The following is a 26,151-nucleotide window of genomic DNA, read 5'->3' on the forward strand; positions in this document are numbered from 1 at the left end:
CGGCATTGAGATGAGGGATCACTTTTTGATGCCTAGTTATATAGTAATCAGTCAGTCAGTCGGCTAGTCGGGCGGTCGGTTGTTTGAGTGCGTACGTTTGGGAAGTAGGTTGCTGTAGTTGAGTGAGTTCATTTGTGAGTTAGTTGTGTGACTGAATAAATTGACGAGTGAGTGAATTCAGTTATTTAGTTTGTTAGTCATATCAGTAAGTTAGTTGATGCTGATTGGGTAAGTAAAACTGGTTGAGTTAGTTGTATGAGTTATTAAGTAAATTGGATCATGTGAGTGAATTAGTCATTTTGGTGAGTGACTGAGTGAGTTATTTTCGATGAGTGATTTAATTGGTCAATTTAGCTGAGCGAGTTAGTTTAGTTCTTTAGGTGAGAGGTTTGACTGAGTTTTGTTATTTCGGTGCATTATTTGCTATGTTATGTAGGTAAGTGTGTGAGTTTTGTAATTTATTCAAGTGAGTGAGTAAGTCAGTCAGTCAGTTCAGTCATTTAGTTGAGTGATCGGGTGAGAAGTTTGATGACTGAGTTAGTTGAGTAGATTACGTGAGTGAGTAAATTAGTTGTGTTAGGTGACATGGTCATTAGTAAATTTGTTGATAGTTGAGTCAGTGGGTCAGCTGAATGAGTTAGTTGAATTACTTGAGTGAGTTAACTGACTCGGTGAATAGTTGAGTGAGTTCATTGTGAAAGCGCGTACATTGGTTGTGTTAGGTGACCGTGTCATTTGAACTAGTTGGAGCTACATGAGAAATATTAGTGTAGAAACGTATTTTCACTTGGTCATTTGGTCATCAGCCATTTGTATGTTGGGGCGGAGCTAAGTTAGTGTTAGTGGAAGTTATGGAAAGTCCCAGAGATCAACTCGAGTGAGCCATTTATTTTTGAGGATAACGTAAGAAATTATTTTAAAGTGTTTGGGGATCACGGTTAGTGTCACACTTATGGCTTAAACTATCAACGTGGGTAATTATAAATAAAATTAGGGGGGCCGCCAATGACTCGCTGTTTTTCCCTATTTATCGTAATTATTTACATCTCATGAACATTTATGTGGCACGCCTGGTTTATTCCCGTCTCCCGCTGCGCACTCGGCTCCACAAGTTGCAAAAGGAGTCGGCGGGGGTCTGGTTACGGCAGGAATCCCGGCGGACGCGAGCACATCCATCAGGCGTTAGACTCCCGCCGAGATAGCGGCGTGACGGATGGATCTAATGGATTGATTTAAGTCGGCGCTCACCCGCCGAATAAGTGAGCCGGCGCCGCAAATAACTCCATGTGACGCGTGGTGCTCTTCTTCCCCTTCGCCGTCGACTTCATCCATCACGCCGCTCCCCGATTGGCCCGCTAATGCCCTCCGCTCCCCCTCCGACTTCCTGTGTACGCTTTATTATTTCATATTAAGGCTGGGCCTTGACACCTGCACCCCTACAGCCCATTTGTTCATGTGAGCTCTTGTTATGCTGACAGATGAAACCACGCAGTGTGTGTGTGTGTGTGTGAATGTTTGTGTGTGTGTGTGTGTGTGCGCTAACAAGCATCCTCCTTATCAATCCTGCTTCCAACAAGCTGCCACGTTGTTGACGGAGTGCACCGCTCACCTCTCTGGCTTTTCCATCTTTTCGTCACCCACAGACTAGGAAGCTACATTAGCCTTAGCTTAGGCTCACGTTCCGACATTACAGCTTACATGACATGTTTTCTATAGTTAGTTAGTTAGCTTGTTTAGTTGAGTTATTTAGTTAGTTGTGTGAGTGAGTTTGTTTAGTTGAGTTATTTAGGTGAGTGAGTGTTTAGTTGAGTAGTTTAGATGAGTGTGTTCATTTATTTTTTGTTAGTTAGTTAGTTAGTTAGTTGGTTGGTTAGTTAAGTTATTTAGTTAGTTATGTGAGTGAGTTTGTTTAGTTGAGTTATTTAGGTGAGTGAGTGTTTAGTTGAGTAGTTTAGATGAGTGTGTTCATTTATTTTTTGTTAGTTAGTTAGTTAGTTGGTTGGTTAGTTAAGTTATTTAGTGGGTTTAGTTATTTAAGTTAGTGAGTTTGTTTAGTTGAGTTGTTTAGGTGAGGGAGTGAATGAGTGACTCTGTTTACTTAGGTAAGTTGTTTTAGTTTATTTGTTGTTTAGTGAGCTGTTTAAGTTAGTTAGTTAGTTAGGTAGGTAGGTGAGAGAATGAATAGTTATTTACTTGAGAGAGTCAGTGAGCTCAAATCACGTGATTAAAACGGTGTCGGTCATTTTGTTGACCAAACTTCAAATTTTTCAGGTGTCGTTTGTGTCTCGACTTGCTGTTAGCAGATTCCCGCATTTCTGACACCCGAGTGTTCCCGTCCCCGCCGAAGCTCTCAGCTCCTCGTTTGAAGAGAGAGCGCCGGGCTGATTGCTGGCGACAGGTGACTGCTCCACTTTGGGTGAGAGCCAATCCTTACCCCGTCTGCACCGTCTCTCTCCCTCCCGGCTCAAGGTCGGTGCAGAGTATGTGGGGGTGGAGTTTGGCCGTTGCCCCCAGAGGTTCAATTCGCACCGGCAGACAAGCAAAACTGATTTAAAACAATGCTACGCTCGCCTTTTAGTCAGGGGAAGACTTTTTTTTGCCACAGTTAGTCAGCAGAAAGAACATCACTATTAAGATATATCTTTGCCAACAACTTTTCATAACACGTCACAAACGCTGTGTGGCCTTGAGGAAGGAAATAGTGAAGCCAGGGATGAGTTTCAAGTCCCTTTGAAGCAAGTGTGGGCGTGACCACTCAATGTGTGAAACTATTACCACGATTTCGTCTCGCATCTTTCTTATGCGTAAACATAACTTCATGCATATGTTTTTCTATATTCGTCAGTAGAAGTGACTCATGTGATAAAATGTACACCGGGAGCCGGTCCCTGCTTTCTGCTACCAGTTTATTTATTTATTTTTTTCTGGAGAGCTCAGTATTGTTCATTCGGTAATTTTACCGATTTGACATGTCATCATCATTGCTCTCTCTTTTTTATTTTATTTTTTTTATATATTTTTTTTAAATTAATTTTTATTTTGTATGTGGGGGTGTATGTGCATGTGCGTGCGTGTGAGCGTGTATTCATTAGTTCACCTAAAACCTATTAAAAAAATCCCATACCGTTCACCTAAACCGAACACTTCAGAACCCAGTCAGAGCCGTGAGGCCGTCAGGAGACCAGAGGAAGGACCAAAGAAAAGAAAGGAAAGTGGTACCAGTTTTCACACAGCTGCAGTACTACCCTTTTGACACCACCCCTAAAGCTGTTAAATTTGCATTTCTACCTCTCTCAATGAGTGTCAATCACACCGAACGTCAACCTGGAAAACTTGCTGAGCATTCCCCGCTTTAATAAGCGGCGGTAAAGGGGCTGCGTTGCATGTGCGCTCGCTATGCGGCTGATTGACGAGCATTTAATGAGGCCTTTGGAGATAGACCGAGAGGCGAACGTATGACGCGGCACGCAGACAACAGGCGCACTCCGACACGCGGCCACCGCTCCGATGTGACATTTCAGCAGACGCGAATGTTTCCCGTCCCTGCGCTGTTGATCACGTTCACCGTTTTGTTTTGCAAAGCGGCGAGACAAGAGATTTGAGCGGGAATGAAACAAACACATAATTGGTCTCCCAGGACCCGACACACCGTCTGAACTTTGCGGCGGGAGATCTTTTCACTGTTTTAAGATATACGCAGCCGGAGGCGTCGCTGGCAGACGGCCCGGTATTATATTTGTAACACCCCCTCCACCCCTTACAACACACACACTGTCCTCGCAATGCAAACACACATAGGGATATCGAAACATGGTGTTTGTCCTGAAATGCTTTCGAGACTGCCAGGAATTTGGCTGACGAACACAACAACGCTCGTGTTTCTTTATGAAAAGATGGAAGCCCCTTTCACACAGAGATCCCGCAAAATTACACTTGAAAATGATCAATACTTTACCTCTCAGACAGACCGCAGTGTGACGTGTACGATAGCTGCCACGGATTCCCGCTGTTGCCTTTCACAAAACTGCCAAACCCACCTCAGTTTTGTTTCTGCGAAAAACAGCTTAGATGAGATGTTTGTAAGGGGTAAAAATACCAAAAAAAAAGCTGCTGTTTTTGCAAAAATGGAGCATCTGATGCGTAAACAGTAGATCAGGAATTGATATAGCCTACTTATGCCTTTTTCTACCTTACCACCTGTTCTTACTATAACTCATTCACTGCCAGCCCAGTCAAAAGGAATCTTTGACGTCTATAGCCGTCTATGGCAGTGAATGTGTTAATACTCGCACTGTTTTCCAAAATAAGAGGCTCGGCGTGCTTGCTTCAAGCCATTTTAAGTCACTCCCATTTGATGTTTACTGTAAATCTGACATGTAAAACCAAAACAATAAAATGTTCCCCCAAACAATAGATTTCATTTAAAACTCCACTAGTTTAATACTAGCATGAAATGCTTATGAAAATTAGCATAAATGCTGACATGCGGCGTAGCCACACATTCAGAGTGACAATACTGACTGGCCCACCGATTTCAACTCTTTTAAATTATGCAAAAATCTGCCAATTTTTTCACACATTAACGCGTTACAACACTAGAACCCCCCCCCCACACCCACCCCACCCCACCCACACACACACACACTTTCCCCAAGTAAAGTTATAAACAAATACTAAAGGACAAAGTTTTGTAAAAAATTTGGACTGTTTGGCCGATTAATTAGTTATCAGAATTTTATTCAACTAAATATCGGAATTGGCATCGGCCTCAAAAAATCGGTTTTGGGCTCTTACAAAAACGCAATCACTTCACTTGTGCGCTAAAGCAGTGGGCGGGAATGATAAACTGCAATACAGCCGTCGCCACGCCAACGATACTAGCGCGGAAGCTGAGAAATCCCCGCGTCGACTTGACATTCCGTGCTTGTACCTTTCACACACCGAGCGGCGATGTAATCGGCGGCCCGCGTCGGCAGCAGTCCGATCCGTTTACGGGCGAGCGCGTTTAAATCTGGACGCCGTTCCCGGGAGGGCGACACGCGAGCGGGTGGTTTTATTTGCGTGTGCAGCGGGCCAGCACCCCTTAAAGGCCGCTTCCGTCTGTCACTTGTGTTTTATACTTGACCCGCGTCATTAAACTTACATCTGCAGGCTGTTTTCCGCCGCACTCGCCGAACATACAAACAAGCGTGTAGTCATTCCTATTCCGCATCCGGCCTCGCGCGTGCGTATCCGCTCCCCCGTCAGTTCCCCGAGACCGCAATCTTGGGCTGCATCGCCGGACCGCTGATTGGCAGTGCCGATACCCCCCCCCCCCTCCTACAAACACCCCTCCCCCACCCGAAGCGGCGCCCCCGCCAATCGGCGAAGACGCTCCTCTTCTTTTTGCACCTGTACGTGAATGTCAGATGCTTCGGGGCAAGATTAGCGGAGGGGTTTCAGAGGGATTCCTGTAAGTCAATTTTGGCATTTGATTTCCATAAAGTGGGAGGAGTGCTTCTCGGCGCACTCCACGGGAAAATGCCTCTGAGCCGACGGCGGCGTCGGGAACACAAAGCCGGGTTGCGGTGATTTTGTATACATGGAATAATATCACGGATGAAATGCCCATGTATAGATTTAAAACAGCCGGCAATGAGACTGAATGAGATGTGGATGGAAGAGCGGCGAGATTAGTATGCGGTGCTGTAAATCGCAATAAAACCTCTATTGGTGTCAAAAATAGTCTATAAATGAGCAGTATATGACAAATACGCACGTATACAAAAGTGGACATAAGCAATAAGAGTAGTCAGCAATTTTGTTTGTGCGCTCAGCGTAAAAACCGGCACATCGTCATTTTCGTGCCGGGGCAAGTCGGATTTAGCGTGTTTGTGAATTTGGTAGACCTGCCGAATCTGCTCGTTTGGTGACAAAAAGTAGACTACTTTTTAGACTTGTGAAAGCAGGTCTAATTTGCGGTGTAGGTGGTGTATCGCGATTTTGTTGGATTTGATCGAGTCAGGCAGACAGATTTGTATTTCATTCATAAATATGACATCAGCGTGTATCGAATATATAAAAAAAAAACTGGTTTGAACAGGAAAATCAAAAGATGAGACCGCATAGAACAGAATCCGATCGTACCACTTTGAAATATATGAAGATGCATATCTAATCATATTTTTGGGGGAGGGATATCGCTTAGAAGAAAATGGCACATTTACAGTACTGACAAGTTCATTCAAATGTCAAAAACAAAAAGTCATGGCGTCGTACCCTCTCGAACTGAGCCGTATCATATCGAATCGCAATCCCACTAAATTTAATCGAATCGTGCCACTTTCAAGTTGAACTATCCTTGAATCATTTTTACGCCCCACGTATCGAAAACCAAATCAAATAACAAGTAGCAATCAAGACCAGGAATGGGCATCGTAATGCGCTTTCAACGAACTGTCAACGGTTCCTATGAAGAAAAACAATCGCTTTTGTATGTCAACTGTCGAACTATTTGCCTGCTCTCGTGTCCGTCCCCATGAAAATTCACATTTGACTTTTGTTAAGTCATATAGTCCAAGTCACGTCTTTTGAAAAAACAAGTCAATCAATGTCAAGGCGAGCCTTCCATTTTGTTGCTAGTGCTCAAACTGACAATTTGAATCTGATTTCAGTCAAGTCAGGTAACGCTAGCCCCCCCCCCCCCCCACTTCTGCCATTAAGTACGTTCCCGAGCCATCCAGGTAACTGCGTGTGCGTGTGTGTGTGTGTGTATAGCGAAAAGACCCTCACGGTGACTTTATCCCGCTTTGTCCTCGAGTGCAGCAACGGGAGAATTCCCGACAACAAAAAGTGTTGGCGGAGAGCGGGTCCCGAGGGTCTGATTAGCTCGGCGGACCCTGGTCCTGTCACTGGGATGCTCTGTGAGGCTTGAGCCCATATAGGATAGCTGAAGGCCCGTGGCAGGCACGCACACACACACACACACACACACACACTGTGGATCCATTACCACATAGAGTGACACACACACACACACATACGCACAAAGAGCATTACTACAACCTTGAATGCAACCGAGGGTCATTTACACCGTAAAAAGAAGCACGGGAGCACAAAGAGGCGCAGCTTGAGAGGCTTCATCTGTTCCTTTCAATTGTGCTCTACTGTAATTGCAAAGACAAGTTATATAAGTCACTTGAAAGCCATGAAATGTTCGGCAAATCTTAGATTTGATTTAAAAAAAAAAAAGGCGGACCTCGAAGGACTTTTTTTTTTTTTTTATATCAACATGATCATTGTCCTCTTTGGCTTATCAGCAATGATTTTTCAAAGACTGCAAACATAAAAGAGAAAGCTCAAATGAATTGAAAAAGAATCTTGGGAGGAAAAAAATAAATGCCGGGAAGAAGTTTGCTAAAGAATTACAGTCTTCTGCCATTAAGACGTTTTGCTCCTACACAAAAAAATAGTACGCTAGACTATGACATTGTTATTGTTTTGCCATTAAGCCACTATTTGATAACAAAAGGCTGAATCAAACATTGGACGTGGTATGTTTTACAAGCAGAAAAAAAACATATCTTTAGCCAAGAAAGTAGTAATTTTCTCCAGAAATACTCTAATTCACGTAGATAAATATATAAGACTTCTTTCTGTAAGACCAAAACGTTTATGGAGGGCTGCACCTATTATTAATTATGATTAATCTGTCAATTATTTTGTCGATGAATCAGATTTTTAAAACATTTTTATTCCATCCTTATATTCAATAACCAGATTTTTTAATTTTTTTATTGCTAATACAGAAAATGCACTGGCATATGTTTTGGGGGGGGGGGGATTTGCTTACTGGTTTGTAATGTAACATGTCATGAAATAGGCAAAAATGTTGATCATTGTTTTCAGAAGTAGAATTAAAAAGGCATAGCAACTGACAACATCATCATAATAAGCGACATTGCAACTGCATAGCAACTACAAAATAAGAGTCACTAGACAAACTAAGAGTAGCTTATGAAGGACCTTAGAGACTGGCATAGCAACTGACAACAGCATGATCATCATCATAAGTGACATAGCAACTGCATAGCAACTACAAAATAAGAGTCATTAAACAAACTAAGAGTAGCTAACGCAGGACCTTAGCGACTGGCATAACAACTGACAACATCATCTTAAGCGACATTGCAACTGCATAGAAACTACAAAATAAGAGTCATTAGACAAACTAAGAGTAGCTAACACAGGACCTTGGCGACCGGCATAGCAACTGACAACATCATCATCATAAGCGACATTACAACTGCATAGAAACTATAAAATAAGAGTCACTAGACAAACTAAGAGGAGCTAACACAAGGACCTAAGCAACTGGCATAACAACTGACAACATCATCATCATAAGCAACATTGCAACTGCATAGCAACTACAAAATAAGAGTCACGAGACAAACTAAGAGTGGTTAATATAGGACGTTAGCAACTGCAGAGCAACTGACAACATCATAACAACACGATGACCCCGTGACCCAACCCACAATACATTCATAACATTTATTTATTTACATTTTTTTTTTTTTTACCCAAAAATGGTACATTAGGCTGTGACCTTGTGTTTTTCTTTGTCGATAATACTATGCAAGCGTACATTGTGACACTTTGCGCAACGTGGCTGAAGAGGAGTTTATTATTTAGCGAGTGGCGACAAGCCAACGTGCCTGCCAGCAAGACCTCCCACACGACACCCGGGCCCGACTCCTCTTCTATTATCTCGCCCAAGGCCGTCGGAGCGCCGCAGAGGCGAGGACGCGCCGCCTAAACGCTTCTATTCACATCTCTGTGTGTTTAGAAGGACGCGCGGCCGCCGCCGATGAACCCCGCGTGGGCCCAACGCCTCGCCTTTAAGAATAAACACAAATGTCAGAGATGTTTTATTGGCTGGGAATATTTGCCATCTTTGGAAAATGACCCGGGTGAAAGCAGCTCGTGTTTGTTCGTTAAAGCCCTTGTTTACTTGCTGCTAACACATTGTATGGACGCAGCTGTCTTAATCGATGCATTCATCGATCAAGAGTTGGATAGAGAATCTTAATTAAAGATATTTGGGGCAATTTAATTTTGCCATAGTAATGCAATACTTTGCCCCCAAAACATTATTTAAGGGCAGAAATATGACACATTTGACATTTAATGTTTGAGTCCATACACTAATTTAACAAGTTAATGAGAGTATGACAACTTAGAAAGAAAAAAAAATGTATTGTAAATTTAGTTGTACATTCAGAACAGATATAAAATTTGTGATTAACCTGAGTTAACTATTGAAGTCATGCGATGAATTGCGATTAAAGATTTTAATCGCCTGACACACCTGATAGATAGATAGATAGATAGATAGATAGATAGATAGATAGATAGATAGATAGATAGATAGATAGATAGATAGATAGATAGATAGATAGATAGATAGATAGTGCTACTGTAGCTAGCTAGCTAGCTAGCCTGGTAAGATGGATGGATGGATGGATGGATAGATGGATTGACGGATAGATGGATAGATAGATGGATAGCTAGATGTCCTGCTAGTGCTACTGTAGCTAGCTAGCCTAGATAGATAGATAGATAGATAGATAGATAGATAGATAGATAGATAGATAGATAGATAGATAGATAGATAGATAGATAGATAGATAGATAGTGCTACTGTAGCTAGCTAGCTTGCTTAGATAGATGGATAGATAAATGGATAGATAGCTTGCGAGTGCTACTGTAGCTAGCTAGCTAGCTAGCCTGGTAAGATGGATGGATGGATGGATGGATAGATGGGTGGATGGATGGATAGATGGATTGACGGATAGATGGATAGATAGATAGATGGATAGATAGATGTCCTGCTAGTGCTACTGTAGCTAGCTAGCCTAGATAGATAGATAGATAGATAGATAGATAGATAGATAGATAGATAGATAGATAGTTCATGATGGTATATTGCCAAAAACGAAATGTCACCGGTTTGATGTATTTTTCGGAACGTACAATCAACACAATTTCTACATTAGGCTTTAAATATTTTGTTTTTGCCTCAGAAACACTTTCTAAGGCAAAAATAACCTACAAAAAAATAATAATAATACCGAAATGGCATTAAATGTACGTTTTTGTCACTAAAGCTAAACTTCACTGGGTCATGAAAGAGTAGAATGTCGCCATGAAAACGCTCCCAAGCTATTTTGAGCCATTATTTGTCACGTGTCAGTCATTTGCTGTCACCGAGCTGTCACATGACAGACGGCTGCTGCTGGATGATGTCATCAGCGGGACCAACGACATCATCTTCAAGGTGAGCGAGCGAGCGAGCCGACGCGGCTTTGGCGGGACAATAAAATACCGACGTTGCGACAAAAGCTCGTTCTGTCGTTCTCGCTCCGCCGGTCCGCTCGATGGCCTCGAGGCCGTCGCTGCCCGCAGGCCGCCTCCCTCCCCGAATATTTGATGCACGTTTATGGCTACCGACAGAAATATTATCCCGGGGTTGACCTGGCTTGACTGCACACTCTCTGCTTGATATGCTAATGAGGTTACACAAGGTCAAGATGCGAATTTACTAACAACTGTTGACTGGCGTGCCGTTAGCAATCGCAATACTACGGAATGAATTAAAAAGTAATCCCAGGTCAAATCGAAGCCCCATCGATGACATCGAAACGACTGCCTTAAATTGAAAATTGCAAAACTGGGTAAAAAATAGGCTGATATCAGCAATGATATCAATACATTAAAAAGCATGATACCAAGTAAAATAGAAGCTGGAATTAGTACATTAAAAAACATTTTTATTAATTTTATTAATAACTAGAAATTAGAAATGAGGAGAATCGAAAATGACCATTAATTTCATGCAATTTGAAGGAAAAATTTATGATATGTCATTGTTGTTTGGGGAGATTTTATCATATTTTATCGGTATCAGTGACTACTCAAGAATTGAGTTCTCGTACCAGTATCGGTCTGAAAAAAAGTGCTGTTGAACATCACAATTAGTGCTGCAATTAACGATTATTTTAACAATCAATTAATCTCTTGAATTTTTTTTTATTAATAATTGAAAGAGATTTAAAAAAAAAAAAAATGAAATGCTTGGTCCGCAATCGGTCTGAAAATCTGCACAAAAAAAAGTTTTTCAAAGTAAAAGCTGATGTTTGCAAAATTTTTTGCAAAAGTCTTATTTTTGATGAAACACAAATATAATCAGTCTGCTTTCATGGAAACCGGATTAGATTTATTTTTGAGAGGCTAAAATGTGGCCAATTTTACCTAAACAAGGTCTCTAAACGATTAATCGAAAATCAAGATAGCTGTCAATTAATTTGATCATCGAGTTGTCGATTACACGATTTATTATTGCACAAATTTAAATACCATTTTATCAAGGTAAAAATCGAAGATAAGGTATCAGGAAGGCTGATGTCATCAAATCAATATTTTAGTATTGATTTATTAATTTTATTTTATTTAAAAACATTTTTTTTTTTTTACAAGGACTTGAGACCTCATGTATTTTTGAATTTAACCCCTCCGTGTTATTGATCGTTGGGCCAATCAGCAAGCAGATGCTCATTAATTAGTAAGGCAGAAAATAACACCACGTGACTATCTCTCGCTCTCTCTCTCTCTCTCTCTCTCTCTCCTTCTCCGCCTCGTGTCACAGTGCAACTCTTCCTCCTCCTCTTCTTCCTCTTTCTCTCCTTCTTCTTCTTCTCCGCACTGCGTTACAACCGCGAGGTAGCGGCTCGGAAGACACCGGAATTTGTATTCTATTATTTAAAAAAGAAAAAAGAAAAAAATAAATTGGTGGGTCCTTTTTCCCCTAAGTCCGCTCTCTCTCTCGTTCAGCCGACAAATGAGCGGGTGCGAGAGCGCATCACGCGGAGAGCCGCCGCGAACGCAGCCGTGATGGGACGCAGGAGCTCCGGGGGACGCGCGACTTTGGCCGCGCCGCTTCTGCCGCTTCTGCTGCTCCTTCTGCCGGCCGGCGCGCTCGGTCGAGGTAAGCACACCCGTGGGAACGCCGTGTGCGTGCGTGCGTGCGTGCGTGGAAGTTGCACGTGGAAGTTGTCCGACGCGACTCCCCCCCACCCCCACCCCCCCAAATTACGCTCGCGCGACTTGTCCATCAAAGCGTCAGAAGGTCACGGGTTCGAGTCCTGTAAGATGGGTAGTGGCGATGTGTAGGCTTGCGGGTCACCGTTTGGACTTCCACCTGTCAATCAACTGCTCCGCTGTCAACAAAGTGAACCTGAGGTTCAGGGTTCGAATCTCTGCTGTGTGGAATGTGCATGGGTGGTTGGGATTGGCGGATGACCCGATTGATGATAACCATCGAAAATGGATGGCTGCAATCGACAATGCTGACTTTTTGATCGATGTTTGTGTTTCTAAAATTTTTATCCCTCCCCGCCCAACAAACTACTAGAAAGAGCTCCTGATGAGACGCATTTAAATGAGATTGATTTAAAAATACACTCTGTTGTTCTTCACCAGCTTACTCCTCATAAGCACAAATCAGCAGAAGGGCCTTTGATTGGTCACCAAGGAGATGTGTTGTTATTTTTGATCATTTCAACCTGGAAGGATGCACAAATATCGATAGTAATATATTTGAAAGCATGGTGTCAATTATAGGCTGGTGTCGCCGATATTGACACAAACCAATGGAGGTTGCTACATTAAAAAATAGCAATCGAATTTACCACGGTATCATATAATGGTTAATTTGTGTGGTTGTTGTAAATGCACGTATTTTTGATGTCTTTTTTGGGGGGTGGGGGCGGGGGCATAATTTTTTTACGATAAAATTAAATTGACATCGACAATAAACAGCTTTTAGCCTCTTTTAAGAATATTTACCAATCCATTTGCCACTCCCAATAAACACAATACTTGTATCTCAAGTTGGTGCTCACAAGTCAAAGCATAAAAGTAGCTTACCAAAAAATGGCTCAAAGAACGTACACTGACAACATTTAAACACTTTAACAGAAGACTTAAAAAAAACATTTAAAAATGAAGAAAATAAATAATATTAGGTTTACAAATTTATTAAAAGACCACATTTAATCCGGATTTAAATGCATTTACACTCGGGACTAGTTTACTTCTGTTGACATCTTATTCCATTTGTGTGCAGCATAACAGCTAAATGCTGCTTCACCGTGTTTGCTTTGAATTCTGCGCTCCATGTATAACATCCAGATATTCCGGACCCAAACCCACCCTAGTGATTTATAGACCAGTAGCAGACTTTTGAAATCTATTGTAGAGCTGACTTGAGCTGATCTCATCAGAACCCGAGCTGCAGCGTTCTGAATGAGCTGCGGCTCATTGAGTCCAGTCAGAAAATCGTTACAATAATCACTGGAGATAAAATCACTGGAGACGTTTTTCCTGGTCTTTCTTCCTTATAGTATTATGTTGCTTGCCAGGTTTTTGAAACCAAAAAATGTGCTGGAATGTTTTTTTTTTTTAAAACAACTGTTTTGTATGGGCAATTAATTAGCTCTTTAAAAAATCAACAAAAATGGCAGATTTTTTTGCCGATTATTATTTTTAAAACATTATTTAACATATTTGTAAACACTGTACAAGACATTGGAAATTATGTTCGAACACTTTCCTAAAATCCGCAGATTTTTGCCGATTTTTGTCGATTTTTGCAGATTTTTGTCGATTTTTGTCGATTTTTCGCTATTGTGAAATTAAACAAATATTAAGAACAAAGTATTGTAAACTAGTCCAATATTCTTCTTATAATTCATATATTTCTTGTTTTAAGTATTAAGGGATGCAAATTCTCACTTCTTTTGGATGAATAGGCCGATTAATCGGTTATCGGAATTCATAGCTGCCGAATATTAGAATCGGCCGAATAAAATCCTCATCAGTCGGACGTTTCTGAGTAGGTAAGATATACGTTTGAATCCCGGCAGATTGTGCAAAGGCCGGCGATGGAGGGTGGCAGTGAACGCAGCAGGAATAAAAGGCCAGCGCGGGCGGCCGTGTTTTATGTTTGCCGCTAAATGACTTTTCTCGGCCCGCGACTTTGATTGAAGCCACGTCGGAGCCGAGACGAGCCGCTCGGCCGCGGCCGCTCGCCTGCTTGGCGGGAGATTGCGACGTGCTCACTTTCGCTCCTGCATTATTGAAGGGGAACACATTTCATGCAGGGCGGGAGATGTTGGAGAGGATTGTAGAGGGGAGGGGGTGGGGGGGGGGGGGAGAAGAAGAGAAAAGCAGCACTCGGCTATGCTGGTAAAGCAGCGCGACGAGCGGACAGCGCTGATGTCCAATATTCATTGTTGCTTTATTTTGAAACAGGTCAATATCCATTGTTGTATTATTTTAAAGCAGATCAATACAGAGGCCGTTTGCCCTCCCTGGAGGGAGTGGCATGGAATCCGAAACAATGCTTTTATTGTGAAAGGGATGTCATGTGACTGGCGGAGTTTCCTTTGTAATTTGCGCGTGATGGATCGCGAGACGGTGACGCTTCATCGGCGCCGTCGATATGTGTTGAAAGCGGGACTATTAATATAGACTTGCAATTACGCTCCATTGTATCGCACGTCATTTTCTTTTCAAGTAATGAGCAATCCTTGTCGCGATTTTCCCGTCATTAGAGTACATCAAGATCAATATTAATTTCGCCCCCAAACCGCAGACATTTTGCTTTGCCTCACAACAAAGTTGTTATGTCAGCAAGAGAGAAGAACATGTCCATGTTTTTGGCGGACACTCATTTAGTGCCTTTCAAACGAACTGTCAACGGTTCTTGCTCGAGATAGACCGATGTTTTTTTTTTTCAGGGCCCGATATCTATTATTAATAGTCCAGAAGGCTGATTTTCCTTTTCACTAAAAGGAAAATATTGGCATAAAAAAAATACAAACTCCAAGTCTTAAACGTTGTTTAATTTTTTAAGCATATCTTTATTGTCCAACATTGGAGTGTTTTTCTTTAAAAGTTAATTAAAAACAAATAAATAGCTCCGTATTGTTTTGTTTTTTTTACAGTAAATAAAGTTTTCCCAAATTTCAAAACATCTGAAATGTTAAATAGTTTTCATTTGAAACAAAAACAAAAGGTGCATCTTTTTTCAAGTTGACCGAAAATGTAATCAAAGGCCAATATTCGTCAAAATACTCGATATCGACTCCGAAAATCGAGCCGGCCGATCTGTCCCTTCTTGCCTCCTATTTTACCCGAGATCCATTTTTGTTGCCCTATTTTGACCCTGCTCACTCTTCTTCTCTGATGAAATCTTGGGGTGCTCTGGGGTCGATGTCTGCCATCTAGTGGTGAACGTTGTTATTACAACTTGAACCGGATCAACTCCACTGCACGTTTCGATTTTGTGGACCGCCAATTTGCCCACCCCGGCACTAAAATAAAACATTATAACGAGGTCATAATTAACGTTGAATGTGCGTATTTTTTAACGTTTACCGTCTTTTTACACTTGGATGGCAGTTCAAAATGAAACTTTGGCCGTGCAGTTTTCTAATGGTGGCATTTACATGATTTCCTGCGGGGAATGCGGCAGCAACATTTTCTAGGCGTCAAAGAGCGGTAGACAAGATTTTCTGACTAATAGGCAAGCAGCTGTAGCGGTTATGCTAAAGCGTGAGCCGCCTCTGATGACAAATATACAATTGTCGGCGGTTACTTGGACACGCGGGAATAACCTCGGGTAATGAGCCGCGTGCTACTTCGCCCGGTCGCTATTTCGCGCTCACGTGCGGCGCGCTTCCCACGTGTGCGGCGCCTCCCCTGTAATAAACGGCGGGGGGAATGATGGCTCGCCATTTCAGCCCTTTCACTTTCACGCCGCCCGTCGTGCACGTGCGCCGCCATATAGAGCGGGTGGAAAAAGCCTCGGAGCTAACGGGCCGTCCACAAAGCCATTCCACAGCGCGCTCAAGGACGCCGCCTCAATGTCGTGATTCAACAACCATATACGCGGGGGGGGGGGGGTGACAAATGTCCTGACGGAAGGGCGCAACCAGGCGGCGTTCCCGGGGAAAAGTAGCAGGCGGGGTCGGGAGACGGATGGGGCGTCGCGGGGCGGAATGCTGAAAGCGTCTCTGGTGTTTGCCGGGAGCGATCGTTTGTCCACCGCGTCTCCTATCAGATGAATAAACTCCCGCATGAATCACACACAAACGCATATTTAATAAGTCTGCACTCCACCAAGGCCGTTTTGGGAAACCTGTGGGATGTTGATTCAAGACTTCTAGATTAAAAGTCTTAAAAGTGTTGGGACACAACCTTTAATCACTCCATAATGACCGAGTTGACCAGTTACGAAACTTTGCAACCCACCCAAAACCTTCCCAGCTATCTACCGACAGACCGTTTGCCCATCTGACTGGTAGGTATGCAAATAGGTTGCTACTTACATAACTACCAACCTACTCATTTACCAACTACCTAGCAACTGATCAACAATCTACCTACCCACCTACCTGCCAACCGACTGACTACCCAATTTACCTCCCTACATTTCTTCCTACCAAGTGACTGACTGACCTAAGTACTTACCGTCTTGCCTATCTACCTAGTCATCAACCACCAGCTGACTGACTAAATGCCCTGACCTGTTGCCCTACCAACTTATCCACTAACTGAATGACTACCTACCTACCTATCCATTTACCTTTCCAATGACAAAAGTTGTACCTACCTGCCAACCAATGTACCTACCAGCTCAAGTCCACCTGATCTATCTAACTGCATACTGACTGACAGACCTAAGTACTTGCCTATCTACAGTAACTACCTTTCCGTCGACCTACCGACTTACTGACTAACCGACTGACCTGCCAACTGGCCTTCCTGGTACCTTCTTCTAGGACCAACTTGCCAAGCTCCCTGCCAATTCACCTACCTACCTAACTACCTACCTACTAGTTGATCAACATAAGTACTTACCAATCTATCATTCTACTTTTTCCACTTTTCACACAAGTACAGTACTTACCTACCCACCGCCTTGTCCACCTAACCTACCTACCTACCTACTAACTTTCCAAGCTACCTGCCAATTCACCTACGTACCCACCTACCTACCCACCCACCTACCTACCTACCTATATACATACAAACCTACCTAACTAACTATGGACTGACCAGTTGACCAACATTAGTACTTAGCGACCTAACCTTCTACTTTTCTTACTTACCTACCCATCCCCTCGTCCAACTAATCTACCTACCTACCTATTGACCTACTTACATACCCAAACACCCACCCACCTACCTACATACCTAACTATCGACTGACCAGTTGACCAACATAAGTAGGCTAGTTGCCGATCTATCCTTCTACTTTTTCACTGATCAAAGTACAGTATTTACCTACCCACCACCTCGTCCGCCTAATCTACCTAACTACCTTTTACCTACCCATAGACCAATTAACTGACAGAGCTACATTAAGTACTTACTTGTCAGTGGCTTGAACCTTTTTCTGTCCAGGAAAGTAATTTTTTTAATTTACTTGGAGTGCAGATGTTGATGCAGTCCACTCATTTTGACGCGCTTGACTAAATGCGTTCCACCGACAGCGTTAAAAGCAGACTTGTAAAAGTCGACGTTGTGCACTTGAGGCAGGTGAAGGCCGTCGTCAAGGCAACCCCAGCAAACATTCGCCAGCGACGTCACCGTGTTTTATTCATCAAGTCGAGCGCCGCGCCTTAAGACGTCAGTACTCGAGGCTGAACAACTCTCGAAGGTCTGCAGAACTCTCCTCTGTCGATTTGGAAAAGCGGCGGCGGGGCGGCAATTTCCGCGGCGCCCCGGACGCTCGCCATTGTCAGCCTGACAGGACGGCCAAATTGAAATGTCAGCGCTCGACGAACACGCGCTGAATTAAAATGGACGCTGTTATTAGGATGCGACGTTAATGCTAATCCTCGTTTGTATGCGACGCTCGAGTCCGACGGCGGTCTGGATTTAAAAAAAAAAAAAAGTCTTATTAACAGAAGCACTCGGTGCGCCATCAGAAGCTATTTAAGTGTCTCCTATTGATTATGAGCGCCCCGTCGCTTCCTGTTTGAGTCTCGGGGTCTTGATCAAAGGCACATTGCAAATGGAGGCCGTCCCAACCAATTTGGTGCTTGTTGACTGCACACTTCCCACTACATCTTTTCGTTTAGGACTGTTTCATAGCATTTTTTTTTTTAGAGCGATACCAGTACTAGTAATTTTGAGTATTCACCAATACTGAGTGTTCGTCTAGTACTTTTGATGTATAAAATGTCATTTAACACAATGAACAAAGACTTTTCTGTGTCAAACTGCCACAGAATAGCAATTTATTTGCTGTCAGATTTTCTTTGCCTTAAGTATCGGTGGCTGGTATCGGCAGCCTCCATGGTGACCCGATATCTACATGTAAAAATAAAGGGTAAATAATAAATAGTAAAGACCGATATCAATACTCGCCCATCCCTAATTTTTAACCCTTGAATTTTGTTTGAGTAAGTAGGCTTGAAACCCTCAAATCCAAGTTTGAAACCCAAATTTGAAACCCTAACATAAAATCACAAACAAAAGCTTGAAAACCAATTCTGTAAACCTACTTTGTAACCCTAACCCCTACTTAAATCTAACTGAAACTTGAAAGCCTAATCTTTGTTTAAAACCCTAACTTCAAACCCAAAAGGCTGATTGCAAACTCTGTCTTGAAACCCTGGTTGGAAAATGCAACCCAGGCTTGAAAGCCCAACTCTGACTTCAAACCTGATTTCGAAACCCTAAAAATGGCTTCAAACCCTGATTGGAAAGCGTAAATGAGGAGGGCATCCGTAGCACCACCCCCTCAACCTTACCCTGTCTTGAAACCATATTTCGAAAAACTCACTGTAGCCGAAGTTGTTGACTAGATGTGATGTCATCGAAACATGATATAGTAGATATGTGACGTTCGTGCTGGAGGCTTATTGCTCTTCGCCGCCATTTGTTGAGTTTCTCCCTTTTTCCTTTACGCACCTGCGGTTCCTGTTGTTGTGGTGGTGGTTGTGTCGGGTGTGCAAAAGCGAGGACTCGTCAAAGGCTGGCTGAGGTGCGAGCGTCTGGCGCGTCGCAGCGGCCCGGCTCATCTCTCATCCGTCCCCTCCGGCTTTTCAGCTCTTTTCCCGGCCAACTGGATCCTTCCCCGCTTTGCCGCTTTTTGCCCCCCCCTCCCCCACCACCTCGCGGCGTGCGCGGTACAGGAGCCACGCGGCAAAGTCATTAGACATTCCTTTTCATCATTGGTCACGCCTCCTTTGCGTCTTTCGTCACTTTTGTTGCTTTTCCAGTCTGGGGGAATGCTTCACTTTCAAACTATTTCACAGTCGGACGCGTTTTTGTCTAAACATATCTTTAGTTGACCTCGATTGTGTTCCAGGAAAAGAAATGGTGGTTTCCCACCAACGTTTGCTCTCCCTCGGCACACTCTACGAACAGTTGCGTCAACAATAACCCAAATAGGGTCAAATACGGAGTGACCCAACTTTTGGGTTATTTGTCTAACCCAAAATGTTGGGTTAAATGAATAACCTACAAAACAACCCAATTTAAGTTTTTTTTTTTTTTTTTTTACTAAAACAACCAACCTAATGTGGGTTGTTTGGGGTAACATGAATAACCCACAATTTGGGTCAAATAACACAAAACAACCTAAAGTTGATGATTAAAATATATATATATATATATATATATATATTATTATATATTTTTTTGGGGTTGTGCAAAACAAACCGCTTTTTTGCGGTTATTTATTAAAGCCAAAAAGTTGGGTCAAATGAATAACCCATAACTTTTAGGTTGTTTTGTATAAAACAACTTCAATTTGGGTAAAATGAATAATCTACAAAACAACCCAACAACATTTCATTTTATTTATTTAATCCAAAAACAACGGTCATATGAATAACCCATAAAACAACCCAATGTTTCGGGTTGTTTTGTATAGTTTATTTATAAAACCCATAAAGTTGGGTCAAATGAATAACCCTTAAAATAACCCATAAATAGTGTTGGTTTATAAAAAAAACTATTTAAAACATCGGGATGTTTTGTGGATTATTCATTTGACCCAACTTTTTGGACTAAATGAATAACCCAAAAACTTGGATATGTTTGTTTTGGATTAAATTTGGGTTATTTTTACCCAACTGTTCAGAGTGTAGTAAAGTTAGCATGTTGCTAACTCTGTGCCTTTTCTCGCAGCCTGCTTTGACTGCCTTTTATAGAGCGCCACCACAAGGATTCATGAAGTAGTGACCCATACAGAGATGAAAGAAGCAGAGGATCACACATTCTTTCTTATTTTCGGCCATCAAAAATGTATTTAAATATTTAAAAAAGGGAGATGATCAAACATAGGAGCCTGAATGTGAAATGTGAAATTTCAGGTTTGATCCTCTGTGGTGTGCTAATGAAGCCCCTCGTGTTTGCCATTGAACGCCGCGTGTTTGCCACCGGGTGCCGCAGGAGGGGGTGGAGCGGGGTCGGTGGGGGGGGTGGGGGGCTCTGCTTCATCAAAGCGAGCCACCTTTTACCTTTTCACGCAGCAAAGGGACGTCGATGGTGGTGCGCAAGGAGGGGGGCGCCGGTCAAAGAGTTGCGGCCACCGGCCTCCCGCTGGGCTGGCCCTCATATGACAAGCGCTGGCTAAAGGTTTTAAAAGGAAGACCAGCTGCGGTACGCAAAGATGGCGGGGTGAAATGAAGCAGAGGGTGTGGGGGGCAGAGGAAGAGGGGGATCACGATCAAAGCTTTGATACGTTTGAGTAGGAGAGGATGGATGACGGTTGTGTGTAGAGTCACTTTAAACCCTGAGTTGGAAACCTCACTTCATTCTGAAAACACTTGGGTAAAAGATAACCCAAATAAAGGGACTAACCACTACCTGGGTTGATATATTTATTTTTTTATTTTTATGTTTTAAATACAAAACAATCTGATTGGGGTTGTTTTATGACATTTTCTTGCCCCCTTCCCCCCTTCTCCAAAAAAAACCTAACAAAAGTCAAATTGACCTAAGTAGCGGTGACCCAATTCTTTTTTTTTCTGCACAAATTTTTTTTGTACAAAACAACCCCAACAATTGAACTGAGTGTACAACAAAAACATTGTTTTTTGTTTTAGAGGAAGAAAATTGGGTCAAACTGACCCAACTAGCAATTGGTCTTTTTCACCCATTATTGGGTTACTTCTGATCCAGCTGTGAACTTTAACTCTGGCTTGAACCCATGCTTTCAAACCTTAACCCCAATTTGAAATTCTTGTTTAAAACCCTGGCTAAGTTGAAACCCTAACGCTTAATTGACGGTGTAATTAAAAACCCTAACCCACACCTTTACTTGAAACCCTGTGCCTGACTTCAAACTCTTCTTTAAACTCTTAAGCATGGTTCGAAACTCTAACCCTGTACTGGCAGACTAATTTGAAACCCTTACCTTGACTTAAAACCCTATCCCTAACTTGAAAACCTAACATGACATTTTAACCCTGTCTAGAGACAATAATTTGAGTTCGCTTGAAACTCTATTTTCTACACTCTAAAAACAGTTGGGTCAAAAATAACCCAACAATGGGTCAAAAATGGACCGATCCTCTACTTGGGTCAACTTTGAGTCAAGAAATGGGTCTTTTGGTGTAAAACAACTCATAAATGTTGGTCAGATCTTTTACTTGGGTCAAAAAATTGGGTCATTTTGTATAAAACAACCCAGAAAGTTGGGTCAAATTTCTTAATTGGGTTACTTTTGACCCAGCTGTTTTTATAGTGTGCATGTACCGCATACACTCTAAAAAACAACTGGGTCATATATAACCCAATATGGGTCAAAAAGGTGTCGACCCAACTTTTTTAGATTATTCTCTTAACCCACAAAACGACCTAATGCTTTGGGTTGATAATAAATAAAGCAAATAAATAATGTTTTGTATAAAAATGAATGTGGTATTCAGTTAACTCAGAAAGTTGGGTCAAATGAATAACCCAATTGTTGGGGGTTGTTTTGTACAAAAAAAAAAAAATTGGGGGGGCTTTTGTACTATAGCAACGTTATTAGCGCCCATGTGTTGGCTTCAGATCTTGTTGCGAAGTGTGGAGGTGGTGAGTTCAAGTTGGTTGGGAAATGTCAGCGCCGGGGGGAATCGTCCCGCTCTGATCGGCATCGTTCAACCGACCCTCGCCTTCTTCCTGGAGGCGTTTCACCTACGGCCCCTTAACGCCTCTCAGCTCGCTTGTTTCCTTCCAGCGGTGTATTATTTTGAAAGGTGCCAGGTCAAAGGTCACAGCTCGCCTTTCTTGGCAGCCTTGTCCTCATTCGCCAAGCAGAGAAAGAACAAGAACTCGTTTTTTTTTTCCTCTGCTGTTGCTGCTTTCAAGTTACATGGGAAATCTACTAAATAATTACGCGATACAAGTTGACGTTTTTATTTGGGGAAATTACTACTTTCTTTTTTCTCCCCAAAAAAATGACTTAAGACATATAGATTTAATCTTTTTGTCATAAAATCCTCACGTTCTACTCATTTTCATTTTCTTGTAAAGTTATAGTTTTCGTCTCGTAATATTACAATTTTACTTCAGAAGCATGTGACGAACGGGCGTCATTTTATGGCTTATCTCAAAAGATTTTTTACGTAATTCTCTTGAGAATTTTTTTACTCAAAGAATTCCAACATTTTTGTGATAGCATTGCAACTTTTCTTCTAAAATGTATTATGACTTTGCACTCATAATATTACAGTATTTTTCTTTTTCTCCAATCACTATGATTTTGATCGCTCCAAAAAAAAAAATTATTCGGTAAAATGATGCCTTTTTTCCGGGAACAATATCATTTAATTCTCGCAATTTATGTGTGTTTTTTCCTTAATTTTTGATGTACCGTGTTTTTTTTTTTCTAAAATATTAACGACTCTACGCGTTTTCTTCTCGGAAGCTTTTGACTTTCCTACAATGTTTTTCTCAGAAATTCATTCTTGTAATTTATGACTTTCTTTTCCGGGAAAGTTATGTCATTGTTGTGTTTTTTTCTGAATGTCACAATTTTCTACTTGAAACATTTAAATTGTTTGTGTGTTTCTAAAAAATATATAATCTTAATATTACAACTTTTTTTTCCCCTTGGAAGAATACGACTTAATTTTCTCTTCCTCTAGAAAAAATGATGACATCCTTCGCATTAGGTTGCCTTTTTTTTCTCTCTAGAAAATCACAACTTTCCACGGGTAAAATGACAACTTATTTTTTTCTTGGAAGCATCCATCTTCCCTCTCGTTTATTATGGTTGCACCCAAAAATAGGTATAAACACAATTTTTTTATTTCTGTCGTGTGCATTGTTAGCACGTGGAAAACACAACACTCATTAATTATTTACAGATGAGGGAAAAAAAACCTGCCCTTTCTCGTGACACTTGGCAAAACCTTGTTGACATCTATAGCACTTGCGCGCAAACAAAATGTTAAAAACAACTTTGTGTTTTTTTTTTTTTAACTGTTTAGCGAGCTGGAGAAAAAAAGTAAGTGCGCCACTTATGGGAGGAAAAAGTGTGGCGGCACTAATGGAGCTTGGAAGCGCTTGTGAAGTTGAAGAGCGATGTCGCCCATCAAAGTGTTGAGATGAGGCGACGGTGGAGATGGGGAGGAAAAAAAAAAAAAAAAAAAAAGTGAGCGCGAGGAATTAGCTCGTAGGTGTTTGAGGTTTTTTCCCGCAAACTTTTGCAGGTAATTGGAGTGTCAGCGCGGTGGGGGGAGAAAAAAAAAAACACATGAAACACATCGCAGACGACCAACACGTAATTACATTTCGCTACCAAAGAGCGAAATGCACTTTGAGCTCCAAACCACGTGTGTGTGTGTCTCGGTGTGTGTGTGTGTGTGTGTGTGTGTGTTTGCATATTGTTTGTTGACCGCTGGTTGGCCCAGCGCTCGGCTGGATGAAGGCAATGTTTCCAATTGCAGTGGCTTTAATTTGTTTGATGCATTGTCATGGCAACGCGCTTGGGCAGGTGTTGATGCATATGCTTTACTGCTTAAAAAAAAAAAAAAGTGAACATCCGGCTTTTTAGAGTTTCCTCTGTTGCCTTAATATGACACTGCTCTTTCGATATTCTTTTTTTTTTTATTGGGGGGGGGGGGGGCACTACTTTTATTCTATTTAAAAAAACATCATTCTTGTAATATTGTTTTTTTTATTCTATAAATGTCAATTTAGTTTGCAAATACAATTTACTTCTTGCAATATTGTGATTTATTTTTCAAAATTAAAAATACAATTTTTAATCTATTAAAAAAATCGTACTTTTATTCTTATGTCATGATATTAATCCAAAAATTAAAAAAAAAAGACTTATACTTATATTATGACTTATCTTTCTTTGAAAAAAATTATTTCAGCCCAAATCTTTACCATTATTTTTATAATGTGCAGAACTATTATTGTGTCAGCAAAATCTAACTTTTATTTCCCTTCCTCTTGAAAAAAAAAACAAAAACTTTTTTCTTGCAATATTATATAACCTTGTTTCTCAAAAAGAAAATATTACTTTCCGTCTTATAATACGACTTTTTCCCATATAGTAGTTGCACGATTTTGTCCAAAGAAACTTACGGAAAATTTACTCTTGAAAGGCTGAGACATCTTTTTTTTTATTATTGTTAAATTTTGTTACACTTTCAGAGACAGGATGTAGAATTTTTTGATTTTTCAATGTTCATTCATTTTAAAAACCCGCTATTAATTGGCAAAAAAAAAAAATAAAAATTATATGTCATTAACTCATTCACTGCCATTGATGGCTATAGACGTCAAAAATTCATTTGAACTGTTTCTATTAGTTTAACATTTTTTTCCACTTTTGTTAACAAGAGTATGAAAACCTAGGAAAAAAATATTGTACATTTAAACTAGATATAAAATTTGTGATTAATCACGAGTTAACTATTGAAGTCATGCGATTAATTACAATCCCCTGACGCCCTAATTTTTAATAATCTTTTCTTTTTTTGAAAAAAGATTATTTTCTTTTTGAAAAAAAGATTATTTAAAAAAAAGAAAAAGAAAAGATTATTAAAAATTAGGTCGTCAGGAGATTAAAATTTGTAATTGTAACTAATCGCATGACTTCAATAGTCATTATTAATCACAAATTTTATATGTGGTCTAAATGCACAATAATTTTTCCTAGGTTTTCACACTCTTGTTAACAAAAGTGGAAAAAAATGTTAAACTAATAGAATTAGTTAAAATGATTTTTTGACGTCTATAGCCATCAATGGCAGTGAATGAGTTAACATACACATTTTAATATGCATATAATCGGTGCATGCTTCAAAATACACATGCTTCAAACTTAGCTCATTGCTTTCTTTTAGGTCACCACTAGATGGCACTAACGTCTACACACTGTCCCTTAAAAAAAAAAAAAAACTGCAATTTTTCTCTTCTCTGAAAAAAACATAATTTTCTTCTTGTATTTTCTTCAAAGAAATATGACTTTTTTCCAGTAAAAAGCACAACGTAATTCTTCTGTTATGATGAGTTTCCTTGCGCCTTTTCATTTGGAGAGCCACCCATCCGTGTCCTGTTGGAGGCTTTTAGTTGCCCGAGCGTTTTCATTCATCAACATCCGTGCCGCCGCCTCCTCCAGGGAGCGTTTAGTGCTTGAATAAAAGCAGCCATCACCGTTGTTTTTATGCGTGGCCGAGGAGACATAAGATAGTAAAAGCACATTCGCATGATGATCATTACTTTCCTGAGAGTCAGGCTGCAGAGCTTATGTTCATTAAAGAGATTCAATCAAAGCTCATTATTAGCCACATTCTGGCTAAAGGTAGCTCGGAAAAGAGGCAATAATCCACATTGGCTTGTCGGCCTCTTCAATTAAACCACTGACTAGTAAGATGGTTGAGCAAAATAAAATGGTTTCAAAGTAGAAGTGAAGGTTAGAATAAGACTATTGTAAATAAAATAAAAACATGCTTAGATTAAAGTAGAAGTCTACTAAAAAAAAAATATATATATATTTTTTTAAATCTTCTTTATAATAATAAGCAGCCCCACTCGTCTAATCACAGCAATCTGATTAATGTTGCATTTGTGCAAAAT

General features: G+C 41.0%; 1 protein-coding gene across 1 annotated transcript in view; it reads left to right on the forward strand.

Annotated features, from left to right (window-relative positions):
* The window catches only part of LOC144034125 (netrin receptor UNC5D-like), a 117,209-nt gene that overhangs the window by 13,243 nt on the left and 77,815 nt on the right, over positions 1–26,151 (forward strand). The window contains exon 2 of the mRNA XM_077542678.1: positions 11,875–12,028. Coding sequence (XP_077398804.1) covers positions 11,935–12,028 — 94 coding nt within the window. The 5' untranslated portion in view covers positions 11,875–11,934. The remainder of the gene's footprint in view (positions 1–11,874; positions 12,029–26,151) is intronic.

This window comes from Vanacampus margaritifer, chromosome 14, assembly GCF_051991255.1.
Source record: "Vanacampus margaritifer isolate UIUO_Vmar chromosome 14, RoL_Vmar_1.0, whole genome shotgun sequence".
NCBI lineage: Eukaryota > Metazoa > Chordata > Actinopteri > Syngnathiformes > Syngnathidae > Vanacampus > Vanacampus margaritifer.